The sequence below is a fragment of the Gavialis gangeticus genome, unplaced genomic scaffold (genome assembly GCF_001723915.1).
Source record: "Gavialis gangeticus isolate Ggan-Ray unplaced genomic scaffold, GavGan_comp1, whole genome shotgun sequence".
Lineage (NCBI taxonomy): Eukaryota > Metazoa > Chordata > Crocodylia > Gavialidae > Gavialis > Gavialis gangeticus.
In genome coordinates this window covers 12772440-12785230 of record NW_017728964.1, presented here as the reverse complement: position 1 = coordinate 12785230, position 12791 = coordinate 12772440, and the positions used below count along the sequence as shown (strand labels likewise).

General features: G+C 52.8%; 1 protein-coding gene across 1 annotated transcript in view; it reads left to right on the top strand.

Annotated features, from left to right (window-relative positions):
• The window catches only part of SPHK1 (sphingosine kinase 1), a 34021-nt gene that overhangs the window by 13171 nt on the left and 8059 nt on the right, over positions 1 to 12791 (top strand). The window contains exons 2-4 of the mRNA XM_019503053.1: positions 7810 to 7959; positions 8751 to 8845; positions 9422 to 9537. Of these exons, the coding sequence (XP_019358598.1) occupies positions 7810 to 7959; positions 8751 to 8845; positions 9422 to 9537 (361 nt within the window). The remainder of the gene's footprint in view (positions 1 to 7809; positions 7960 to 8750; positions 8846 to 9421; positions 9538 to 12791) is intronic.

Genomic DNA, 12791 nt, shown 5'->3' with positions numbered 1-12791 from the left:
CATGAGCTGATGAGGGATAATTAATGAGCGCTGCATGGCCAACGCATGCTCATTCCTTAAAAGCATCTACATTTCCAAAGCCATGAGGAAGGTTCGAAAAGAACGGAGAGACTGTAAATGCAAATGATACCCTCTCTCTCTGCATGGAGGGCGTCTTCGTTTGTGCGTGGAGAAACCTCCCTTTACCCCATTTTGGAAAAACCTATCTGCGTCCTTCAACTTAGCTCCCATTGAACTACAGATGGGTTTAACTTAAAGAGAGAGGCGCTGCTACCTCAGGGCAGGGCCCTCCAGCCCCGCAGCTACCTGGAACTCCAGGCTTTCCCCGCTCTGTGCTAAACAGCCTTTCCTTGCTCCCCTGGGTGTGAATAGAGGCCAAACAGGTCCTAAAGGCTGGGGGATCTGTTTGCCCAGAGCGGTCCCTAGTTACAGCGCTGTGGGACACAAGTTACTTCCTTGATGACTCCAGCATTTCTCAACAAACATGACCAAGCAGAGATTTCTGCCATGTCAGCATTTGCTCCTCCGCAGGAGTCAGAGAGCTTGCGAGCCATCTTCTTGCCCTGACTCAGGATAAAGACACGCCGGGTGAAGGAGGGAGAGGTGCTGTGAGGATGGTGCAATGATAGAAACACTGGGCTGGGACTCGAGAGAGCTGAGCTCAGCTTGTGGCTCTGCCACATGTTTCCTGCATGACTTCAGGCATGTCGCTCAGGCTGGAATTTCCCAGAGCCGTTCAAGGTATTCAGACACTCATCCTCTTTGTTTCAATGGGACCAGAGTGTCTAAATCCCTGAGGTGCTTTGAAACCATCCACTTCTCTTCCCTTCTGTAAAATGGGAATATATAAGCACCCAGCTGTATAGGAATCTACCAGGTTTGGGAGCACTGGGTTCCCCACACACCCCTCCACGCAGGGTTAGGCAAGGCGGGTAGAGCAGATGGGACCATATTGTCTGTTAATAGCATGCAAGGAAAGGAAGCACAGGAGCCAGTGAATTCACTCAGACGTGAGACACAATGTTTGCTAACCCTCACCCCCCTTCCCCGCCCCACTCCAGACTCAGCTGTTGCCTGGCAAATCACACGGTTTCAATCATTCCCTTGCAGCTTCAGCGTGAGCCTTGGGTTCAATGCAAATGCAAGGCACTTGCTGGAAGGTGTTACCTTGTTCCTGCTGGCTTCTTCAGTTGACTTTCTCTCCCCCTTGAGCGGTAGAGATGATTTCACAGATCCTATCACAGCTCCTATTGTAGACAGCTGATGGGGGAGAGGAGGGACTGTGACATGTTGCCACTTTGTGCCACTTTTTATTTTATCACCCTAAAACCTCTTGAATTTGCCAGCCTTTGAGCTTAGCTGCTCTGTGCCATCGTCAGCAACCCCCCTGAGCCCCGGCTTGCTTCTCTGAGTGTCAAGAGATAAATGTATCATGGCTTTGTGAACCACAACCCCAAGCTGGACCTGAGGCCCCATTGCCCTTCCCTCCCTCTTCCCCCACGGGCTACAGGAAGTCCAAAGGAGCTAAGGCTGCAAGAGAGAACCCAGCAGAAAGAGGCGGATGGTATCTGCCTGCCTGGAGGGGGACAAAGATAACATCTTTGCTATGGCTGTCAGCTTAGGAGGTGAGGTTGGTAGCTCTGGGACTATCTGTCATGCTAAATCAGGGTTTAACGTGCTTATGCAGACTGGGCCAGAGTCTGAGCATGGCTACGGAGAAGTGAGTTAAAGCAATGTTTCATCTTTGCTCAGTGGTGTTGTCATACCCAGGTCTGGCCTACACTACAAGCATTGCCAACATAGCTAATGTCCTTTCCACACTTCCTGCTGAGATAGCAACCCCCCCATCAGCATATGGCTCTGTATGCAGAGGTGGACTTCTGGTGTCCAGAGAGATGGTACCTAGGCTGGCAGAAGGCGACACTCTGTGCCTCCACTAGGGGCTTCTGCCACCAGTGCCACACTGTCACAGCTATGGTGACAGCAGCCCTGTAATGTAGACAACCCCCCAACTAGACACTCCTATTACTGCCCACAGCTGAGCAGGTTCTTCATGTGTTGAGACACCCTTCACATCCCTCCAACATGTGCCCACTGCAGGAGGTCTCTCCATTGGCCTTGGCTGGCATCTTCCACCCTTGACTTATTCTGGGACTGGAGTTATCCAAGTCCTTTCTAGACCTGATGGCCCTTGAGCACCCTGCCAACCCAGGGGACACTGTGGGAGAAGGGAAAGGGGACAAGGGAGCTGTGATGGACAATGAGGGGCAGGAGAGGACAAGAGCTAGGAGAAGAGCTGGTTTGCAAGACTTGAACATTTTTGGTGTAACTTGCCAGCCCTTTCCCCAACCCATTTCATGCTCAGCTCAGCCCTGCATTGCAGGGCTAAGGCAGGAACTGAAAGATGGAAGACCTGGGTTCAGTGTTGACCTCCACTCTGACCTACTACATGACCCCAAATGAGGGCCTGATTTCCAGAGCTGTGAAACCCTCCCAGTCCCCTACACAGTATGCTGGGGCTGCTGAGAACCTCAGAAACATCAGCTCTCCACCTCTTTGCATGTTTTCCCCTGTACAAAGCGGGAAAGACAGACAGACAGACACATACCCTGGTGTTGTTGCTACTGGTTCATTTGCTGTTGTAATGGAGTCAGGAATGGACAGACATGGAGAGCTGGAGTAGCTCACACTGAACGGCTCTTACTGCGCATCGCTGCTAGGTGCCAGGGGAGCAGGCAATAGCCTATTTGACCTAAGAAAAAAGTGCCCCTGGGGTGGATATGGACAGATCCCACCTGAATTGGTGTAATATCACACTTGCAGAATTTTGTCCCTGATGCTTTTAGGTATAATTATCCTTGATTGGGCAAACTTACCCCAGGTTAGGGGCTTCCATAGTCTGTCTGCTACTTTCTGGCACTGGTGTAGGTGCCACTGGTATAAATGTTTTGTCTGTCCATGCCCAGTGTTTGGGCAGACCTGGGACTTGAACCAAGGACAAAATCTAGGCCACAGGAAGATTGCTGTTGGCTCCAATGGACCCAGCATCTCAACTCAGCCTCCCTGACTCCCTGCTGAGCAATGAGCCAGGCCCCAGCCCTGCTGTTCCCCCTTGTTCTGAGCCCTAAGTAAATGATGCCCAAAAGCCAAACTCCCAGCCTGCCCTTTTCTAGCCTGGCCTTCCCCGGGGCATCCCAGCTCCACTCCCTACCAACAGACAGGCAAGGTCAGAGGGGTGAGCCGGGGAGACAGCGATGTAGCTCCAGGTAACTGTGTCCGTTACCAAAGGAGCGGTGCCCTCCGAGCGCTGCTGTGGGAGAGGAACATGAAGGAACAGCTCATTCCCTGCCACTCTGGCTAAGCGTCTCCTCGGGAGCCAGCTGCATGTCTAGGCAGAGCTGTCAGCCTGGATCTTCTTAATCATTAATGGCTTCCATAATTTTCTATTGGAGTCTGTAGCGTTTCCCTCTCGTCTCACTAGTGCACGCACAGAGACTCCATCCTCAGCCTGGCTCAGACATCAAGCTCCAGCAGCAAACCTGTCGGAAAATGATCCCCACATGCACCAAATTGGATCCGACAGCCTTTTCCAAATCACTTGCAGTCCTTCACGCTGATTCCTCCTCTGACAGAGGCAGGGGCTTCATTTTGGGGGAAGTACGACAGGCAAAACCTTGCTCCTGATGGCACAGATGGTGATGTGGTGCCTGCACCCCACTGGGTTCATAGCCAGGTTAGATGTAGTGTGGACAGAAACTGGATTACACCTGACAGATAGGTCTACACTGCAGTGTGCTGCGGGGTGTAGACATGCAAGGTTACTGCCTGGTGCAGGGTGTCACAGCCCATGGGGCTGGCGAATGGTGCGTGAAGCAGTGAAACCATTATTCCTTTGGTGGGCTTTCTCCTGGATGAGCTACACGCCTGGTTTATTCTCGAGTCATCTCGCTCCATGGTAGCAACAGCAGGAGCATTGGGGTATGAGGCTTAAGAAATCCTAACTCATGCCCTGCTTAGAGCAGGGCAAGAAAACAAGGCAACACCCTCCGAGGCCTGGCTACACCAACTCACCGAGTGTTGCCACTCCTCAGGGGACACGCTGGAGGAGATGCTGAGTAAAGCTAGTTCCCTAGCACAGCTGATCTGCTTCCTTGGGTGAAACACGCTTCATGTACTGTCCTGCCCACCGATCTCGCGTTCTCCCTTTGCAGAGATGCACCACGGGGAATCTCCAGGGTGCATCTCTGTAAGCAGCCAAGCTGGCTCCTGTGCAGGTCCAGGACTGGGACCAACAATCAGCTGATTTCCAGTCTCAGCCCTGGGACCTCAGTGGAGCACATTCAAAACTCCAGTGCAGTCCTGGGGTTGGGGCTGCCAGTCGGTGTCAGCGGGCACCCAGAAAACCCCAAACAGCAGAACCCAGGCAGGGGCTCCCTGGCTCTTTAGCCTGGGAGCAGGACAAAACCGGCCTGACCCTGCACACCCCAGGAATGGTAATAACTGGGACATACAGGAACAAGCCCCTGAAAGCCTTGAAGTGCCTGCCCAGGGGTGGCTGGAGAGCATGGGAAGTTCAGGGCTGCCTATGCTGTCCCAGTAGAAACCCAGCAGACACTTGTTGCAATAAAGCAGCGCAAATTGATACCACCTTTGTTGTAGCCACAAATTTGAGGCATTTGTGGCATGGCCTGCGGCAGGGACATCCGTTTGCTTGGCATTTGTGCTGCCATAAAAATGTTTATGGTGACACAACGGCAACGACTGTTTCCACCCAGCTCTCAGAGTGCCATAAATAGGTCAGGTGACAAGCATATTATGAAACGACGTCCCCGATGTGCCTTAATTATAGTGTAGGGAAGGCTGTAGCGCTTGGAATCCGAGCTCCTCTGGGGGTTAGGTGAACAACAGGCCTTTGTCCCAGAGAGACTGCCTCCTCTCCCACTGGAGCTCATCCATCTGGAGCAGGTTAGGGAAATAACCGGGCATGAACAAAATGGTCTGTTTTTATCTCTGATCTCCCTTCCTCATGGCTAAAAAGCTCTCAGGGTTTTCTGCAATGGCTTGGATCACCCTAAAGCTGAGGCTGCCTGCAGCCCAGCCCAGCCACCAACAGATTTAGTGCATAGAAGAGCTGTCTTCCTTCCTTTGGCGCTTGCCAAGCGTGCAGCAGGTGAGAGCTGCTCTGGGTCACTGTCCCTGAGGAAGGAGGAACTTGCGTGGTGAGCTGGGCCGGTGGCCCTTTGTCCTTGCCAAGTGCAGGAGGAAATGCTTGGGGTGCTGAGTGGGAGGCTGGTGTCCCAGTCACTTCTCTGGCAGCAGGACACAGAAAACCATGAGCTAGCGTGGGAAAGGGGGGCATTGCCATCTCATCTCAGTCCTCCCTACCCAGACCAGCAGCACTACAAGCCAGGAATGATAACAGAGCTTCCCTTAGCTCTACCTCTGATGAAACAGCTTTGAATTTCCTAGTGCTCTGCAGCTCTGGCCAAAAGAAATAGGCTGTTGTTTTGCAATGGGAAAAGCTGAGTCACTGGGTTTAATGGTGCCCTTTCCACAGCTAGTGGAATTTACTCCAGAAAGTTGGTTTCCCAACTACTGTTTTGCTTCCGCATGGACTTATGTTTAAGCAAACCAGAACCTATAGCAAGAGGGGCCCTTCTGACCCAGGTGAAACAGATGCTCTGCTTATGTTGCAGAGACTCCTCTACACTAGAGCAGGAGGGGGGTGCTAAGCTGGAGTTACCCACTGCCTTATAAAATGCTCCCACATGTCCCCACACAAAGAGCCCGTAAGAGTTCCCTCATTTCAGCTGCGGAGCTCAAGCAATAGCTGTCATCAGCCTGCACCACAGCAGCCCTAGCAGAGAAGAGGGAACTGGACACCACAGCTGCCCTGCTTAGCTGGTGCCCAGGGTCTGCTCCCACAGCAGTGCTGCCTGCCACTTCGGAGTCATGTCCCACTCATGCAAACCCCGTACAAGCCCGAGACCAGCCCAGGGCCGCAGTGCTGGCCCTGTGACTCATCTCCCAAAGGTGCAGAAAATCCTGAAACAAACCAAGTTGTGGGTTGTTGCAAACAGCTTACCTTGTGCTGGCTGGGGTGAGCGCTAAAGAGGAAGTGCTGGTGGAGAAGCTGAGTAAAGCTCGTTTTGACGCAGCCCTCAAAAAGCAATCAGATGATTAAGGCAGGGCACAACCGTGTTTCGTGAGAGACCCGGATGTTCCCAGAGTTGCTCATCCCCTCAGGGCTGTTGTGAACAGGGCAGGGGACAACTGTCTCACAGCTGTGGTGTGGAGGAGGTCCCAAATCCCCCTTTAAACACCCAAGATCTTCCCATTTAACCTGTGCTGGTGAAGTGCAGACAAGAAGGCCCTGTGAAAATACGTCAGGGTCAATGCTAGGCAGCCAAAACAAAAAAGTGCCCCTAGGATGGATGCGGACAGGCCCCGCCTGACCCTGGTGTAATTTCACATCTGCAGAATTGTGTCCCTTATTCAAGAAGAGACTGGACAGGCACCTGGCTGGGATCACCTGACCCCAGGTTTGATGTCTCTTTTCTTGCCTGCCAGGGGCAGGGGGTCGGACTAGATGGCCCACTGAGGTCCCTTTGGCCTCTATGAATCTCTTGCCAGATGAAGCAGGATGTATCTTAGCACAGCTGATCTGCTTCCTTGGGTGAAACACGCTTCACGTGCTGTCCTGCCCACTGATCCTGTGGTCTCCCTTTGCAGAGATGCACCACGGGGAATCTCCAGGGCAGGAAAGCTGGCAGAGAGATGGCCAAGCCCACGGCCTCTCCCAGACTCCTCAGATCTGACAGAGAGAGTGGGGAGCATCAGTAGCCACATACAGCCTCAGGTCACCCCAGCTCACCTTCCCACTCCCCACACAGAGCACCCGATAGGAAAAGCTCAGCTCTCTGCTCACCACCCCATGGCCCAGTATGTCACCCTCAGGACAGGACGTGTCCAGGCCGTGAGGGCACCACTATATGAGCACAAATATGGGAGTGTGAGGGACTGGCTGGTCTTGGTGGATGGATCTCCTCCCTCCAAGACGGGGCCCAAAATTGCTCCTGCCTCAGAGACAAGGGAAGGAAACCAGCCAGCAGAGAACAAATGACTACCCTGGGACAGAACAGCACAGCTCTGGGGTGGAACAACAGAGCCTCCTGGCTCCTCTGGCCAAGCCACCCAAAATGGCTCACCCTTCAGTTTGACTAGTCTTGAACACCTCAGCCTGGCTGGCAGGCTTAGCAGGGGTCCGATATTTCCTGCCTCTTGAGGGGAGGGACAAGTGCCCACCCCCCTAATTAGAGATAAAGAGACTGCTATGGCACTAGGGCATTGGCACGGCCTGTGCTGCAGCTGCAGCTGCTCTGGGGTGGGAGCTGTCAGCCCCTTGGCCGAGGGGGCCACGTCTACCGATGCCGGGCTGGAATAGACTCTGCATTCAGGTGCCAGCACTGAGCAGCTGCTACTTGCATAGGACAACATGTGGGGGCATGGGGCTCTCTTGACCTCTGCTTGGGGAAGGGGTGTTGGCACTCAGTGCTGACTTGGGGCCTCAGAGCATCCCTTGTGGGTCACCTTAAACAGACCTGGGGCCCATTGACTCTGGCTTGAATCTCCTGGGCAGTTATTTTGGAGATCTAGATGGGGAGAGATGTGTTGGGTCTCAGCCAGACCATTCCCACCCCCCTGGGAGCCGAGTACCAGGAAGGGGAGACACTGCGCAGACTTACCTTCTGTGAAGCAAGCTCCAGTAGACGTAGCCAGGGCTGAGTCTGCTCTCTCATCTGTACTCAGGGGTGACTTACAGCCTCCTGCCACGTCCCTGCCGAGTGCTGGTGCTCCTCAACCCCCACAGCGGAACGGGCCGCGCGCTGCAGCTCTTCCACTCCCATGTGCAGCCGATGCTGACGGAGGCCAACATAGCGTTCACCGTGTTTGTGACAGGTAAGTCTGCTGCCATCACGGGTGGGCAAGGGGCCAGGTGAGGAGGCGGCCAGCAGCAGTAGTGTCATAGGGGCATTTTTGCCATCAGCAGAGGGTACGCATCTGTGCCCAAGGTCTGTCTTTGACACTGCCCCCCGGCTTGGGCATTTGTCCAGCATGGGGTAAATTTTGATGGCTCCGTTCCTTTCCGTCTCCTGTCTGCACTGGACTTATGGTCTTTAGCACTAGAGACTCTCCAGGATGGGAGCATGCAAATCAAAGTGACTCATTTGCATTTGACTAATAGGATGCACAGTATTCAAATGAATAGAAAGGAGCAAAAAGCAAGAGGATGGGGGTGATTAATGTTGCATACCCCATCCTTCAGCAATGAGAACTTTACAGGGGCAGCACAGACAGATGAATCAGTCACATCCTTTCACAACATCACTCCAGCATGACTTGGAGATGTATGACATGTGCACAGAACTCCTCCAGGTTAGGGGAGATTCTCCAGGTACCCACTAGCCATGCAAGCCCTTTCTTGGGTGCCCATCTTAGCCTTGTTGTTTCCTCACCCTCTCCTAGTGGTTGGGTAGGTTCTTGCTTATTGGCTCCAAGGCTGGGAGCACGGCTTGGGAGAACAGCTTGGAAAGGCCAATAGGTAACACAAATGCCATCTTGTGACCATCTCCCTTAGTGCCAGGTACTGGACTGCACAGGAAGAGGAGACTCTCCCTGTTTTGGGCATCACACAGTTGATACGGCCCATCCCATCGCAATCTGCAGTGCTTCTCTTTCCCTTTCTCCAGACAGACCCAATCATGCTCATGACTTTGTGCAGAATGGTGACCTGTCCAGTTGGAACGCCCTGGTGGTCATGGCTGGAGATGGCCTCATGTTCGAGGTAAGGAGAGGACCAGAAATCAGGTCCTGCCCCACTGCAAAGGATCTTTTGGGATCTGCATTTCTCCCAAGCCTGGCGGGTCGGGGGTGGAGATTTTGTGGATAACAAAGACGAGGAGATGAGTGGTGGCTCAGGAATGAAGGACATCAGCAGAACTGGAGAATGAGAGGCCTGAATGAGAAGTGGGGGTGTTGCAGGTCAGACACCTGGGGCATCCTCAAGGCTGTATGCTCATGGGAGGCACTTCCCTGGAAGATCAGGGTTGCTGCCAGTAAGAACTGTGGCTAAGTTAGACTCTGTACCTGGATCCATTACCTTTCATGAAGGGAGATAGCTCCCAGCTTTGCTGCATGGGCCTTGGAGCCAAGCTGGGTGCCTATCAGACACCAAGGAAAGAGATGTCATCCAAAACTTCATCTAGTGCCTGTCACAAAGATGCCCAGGACCCCTTCCAGCTCCCTCAGAAACACTCCCAAGCCCTTCTGTAGTGTGACCAGGCCCAGAACAATGCTGGTCTGCATCGCTCTCCAAGGCAGGCTCTGGGACACTGCTATGTTTGTGCCTCCATCTCTGCAGGTGGTGAATGGACTGATGAAGCGACAGGACTGGGAGTCTGCCCTCAAGAAGCCACTCTGCATTTTGCCAGGGGGCTCTGGGAATGCGCTGGCTGCTTCAATCAATCACTACGCTGGGTAAGACGCTCTCAGCCATTGCAAGGGCTCAGCCATAGAGAAGTCAGGCTGGAAGGGACCTCCAGAGGTCATCTGGTCCAACCCTCTGCCTGAGGCAGAATCATCCCTATCCAAACCATCTCATACAACCATAATCTAAACTCGACATAAGATGACCCTCAGCCCTGACTCAACACAGACCTAACACCGTGTCCTGCCACAGGTAAAGCAGGGGAACCATGGCAGCCAATGTCCTGCTCCTATAAAACATTGTCAATATGTGCTCAAAAGGTGCCAGGTAGAGAGCCATGCCCCCTGCTAAGCCCCCCACGGCCCATACCAATCTGACCCTGGGGTAAAATTCCTTCCTTACCCCTAGATCATCAGTCTGACCTTGAGTGGAGGGGCAAAATCCTCTAGCCAGGAACCTCTGGCTTTGCTCCCAGCAGGGGTATTGGCACAGCCCAGTCAAAGTCCTCAGCCTTGGCTGTAGCCAACACTCAATACCTCAGAGAAGGCTTAAAAACACTGACACGCTTAGCAGAAAGTGTGGCGGGGAGGCAACTAGTAAAGCCTAGAAGCATGGGAAATACCTATGGTAGAGCATAGACACAGATACACCCAGATCATCCCTGCCAGTGGCCGTCCAACCTCTCCTTGAACAGCTCCAGTGACGGAGGGTCCACAGCTTTCCAGACAGCTTATTCCGCTGCCTCATTGTTCTAATGGCAAAGAAGTTTTTCTGGATATCCAATCTAAACTTACTTTGCTGCAAATTCAAGCCATTGGTCCCCATCCTCCTCTCTGCAGGAAAAGACAAGGCGCTTTCCCCTCTTCTTTATGGCAGCCCTCCAAGTATTTGAAGAATGCTATCACATCTCCTTTTAAGTGCCTTTTCCACAAGCTGAACATGCCATTGAGCCTCATTGAGGATGCTAATGAAGGTGAGATCCTACCCAGCAGGGTGGCAGGGAGACATATGGGCAGAATTTAGTCACACACCTACTAAAAGAAAACTGCAAAGCCAAGGCTCCTCATCCACCCTACCAAAATTGCCCAGCTCAAAGAGACAGGGAACATGGCTATGGCCCAGCTGGGAGTGACTGTAGCCTGTAAAGACTGGAAAACCAGGCTATAAGCAAGTCAGAGAAGCACATTTATCCCAGGTGGACAGTGCCCTAATACAGTGTAAATGTTTTTTGGGGATTTTTGCTGACTGCATGTCACAAAAGGGCTGACTTTATGGCCTGTGCCTGTTCTCCCATTTATAAAATGGGGGCAATATTTGTCCTCACTATGCCAAGTATTTTGAGTGCTTTGGCTCCAAAACATGTCTGAACTGCCAACTGGGAGACCCTCCACTGGACTTCTCCCAGAGCCTTCCACAGAAACACCATGTTGTTTTGCACTCATGAATTAAGTGCAAGTCAAGGTGGAAATTTTGCCTTAATTCCAGAATGAAAACACATTCTTCTCTTGGCATGAGTCACCGGGAGAAGATTACTCTGCCTTAGATCAAGCCATATGGTTTTGCAGGGAGCAGGAACTAGAACTGGACAGTGTATTTTAACTTTTTTTTGTTGTGGTTAATAAGTACCCCTCGGTGAAAAAAGGTTCGGCAAGAAACTGTGACTCTGAAAACTTTGCAGGTTCTGGGAAAAGGGCTGTGCTTTCTTGAAGTCATTCGTTAAAAAAAAAAAAAAGAAAAAAAGAAGGAAGTGTTAGACGTTTCCCTGATCCAAACCACGCATAGTCATCTCAACAGGCCAGCTTCCGTTGCTTAGAAATAAAACCCCCTTAAGTTCTTCATGGGTGACAGCTTTCTCATAATGCCTCCAGCGAAAATCCAGTTGGGGCTGGATTTTCAGGAGTTCAACTCACCTGAGGTGCTAAGTCGTGCAAACTGCACATCCAAAGCAGCTCTAAGGACAGTTTTTCTTAAGTACCCAGTGTTCACCTGGTGCATTTACTTACATGGCTTCGTAAATGGTTGCTGGTCCTTAGCACCTTGGAACCGCAGAGGATGCACGAGGTAGGTCCCCAGGCATAGGGATGCAGGGCATCTTCTAATCCCATGTCCTGGAAAGGGTGCACTTTCGATAGCCCCGGCTTACGTGTTCGATGCACAGCTGTGCAGCTAGGGCCAGCCACAAGTCAGCACGTGGCCTTCTCACTCCAGTGCCTGTCCCTCTGTCCCTGTTGGGTTTGCTCAGGGGTTAGGAGAGCACCTGTCTAAGCAGGAGATGAAGGGAAGCTGGGATATGCCCTCGTGAGAGGCGTGATGACATTCAAAGTTGCTCACGGAGCTGGGAGAGCTCCCAGTCAGCACAGAGCAGTGTGCGCCACTCTGCCCCGTCACCCCACGCAGCACTTCAGCATCTCAGCCTGGTCCCTGAGGCTGTGTTTGGCTGGCGGGTGGCAGTGGTGCTCTAGCTGATCCCAGCCCAGACCTGCTCACTTTCCGAATACGGCTTCTTTTCCCCTCCTTAATTGGCAGCTCCGCAGACTCTGCCCCGGGCTCTGGGGATCACCGAGTTGTCCCTGGGTCCCGCTTGGTATCAGTCACAAAGGGTCACAGCCGAGCTGCTGCTTCTGCAGACGGTCCCGGGGGCACAGTAGACTCCAGCTGGCTCTGCTGTAGCTGTGGGCTGACAGGAGCCAAAGGCCCAGGTGTCAGTACAATGAGCCAATAGGCCTCAAAGACCCTCCAGGTGCCCTTTTACTACCTGTCCCAGAAAGACACCCTTCCCTTCCCACTGCCTAGTCCTACCGCCTCTGTGAGTGTGGAAGATTTGGCTCTCTAGCTAGGTTTCCATGGGGGCCAAGGATTTGGGCCATTGCATAGTTTCATAGTTTCTAGGGTTGGAAGGGACCTGAGCAGATCATCAAGTCTGACCCCCTGCCATGGCAGGAAAGATTACTGGGGGCAAATGACCCCAGCAAGGTGTTCATCTAACCTCTTCTTAAAGACCCCCAGGGTAGGAGCCAGCACCACTTCTCTTGGAAGTTGGTTCCAGACCCTAGCCGCTCTGACCGTGAAGTAGCACCTCCTGATGTCTAGCCTAAATCTACCCTCTGCCAGCTTGTGACCGTTATTCCTGGTCACTCCTGGGAGTGCTCGGGGGAACAGGGACTCCCCCAATGCCTGCTGGTCCTCCCTGACTAATTTGTAACAGGCCACTAGATCCCCCCTCAGCCTTCTCTTGTGGAGGCTGAACAGGTTCAGGTCCCGTAGTCTCTCCTCGTAAGGCCTGCCCTGCAGTCCCCTGATCATG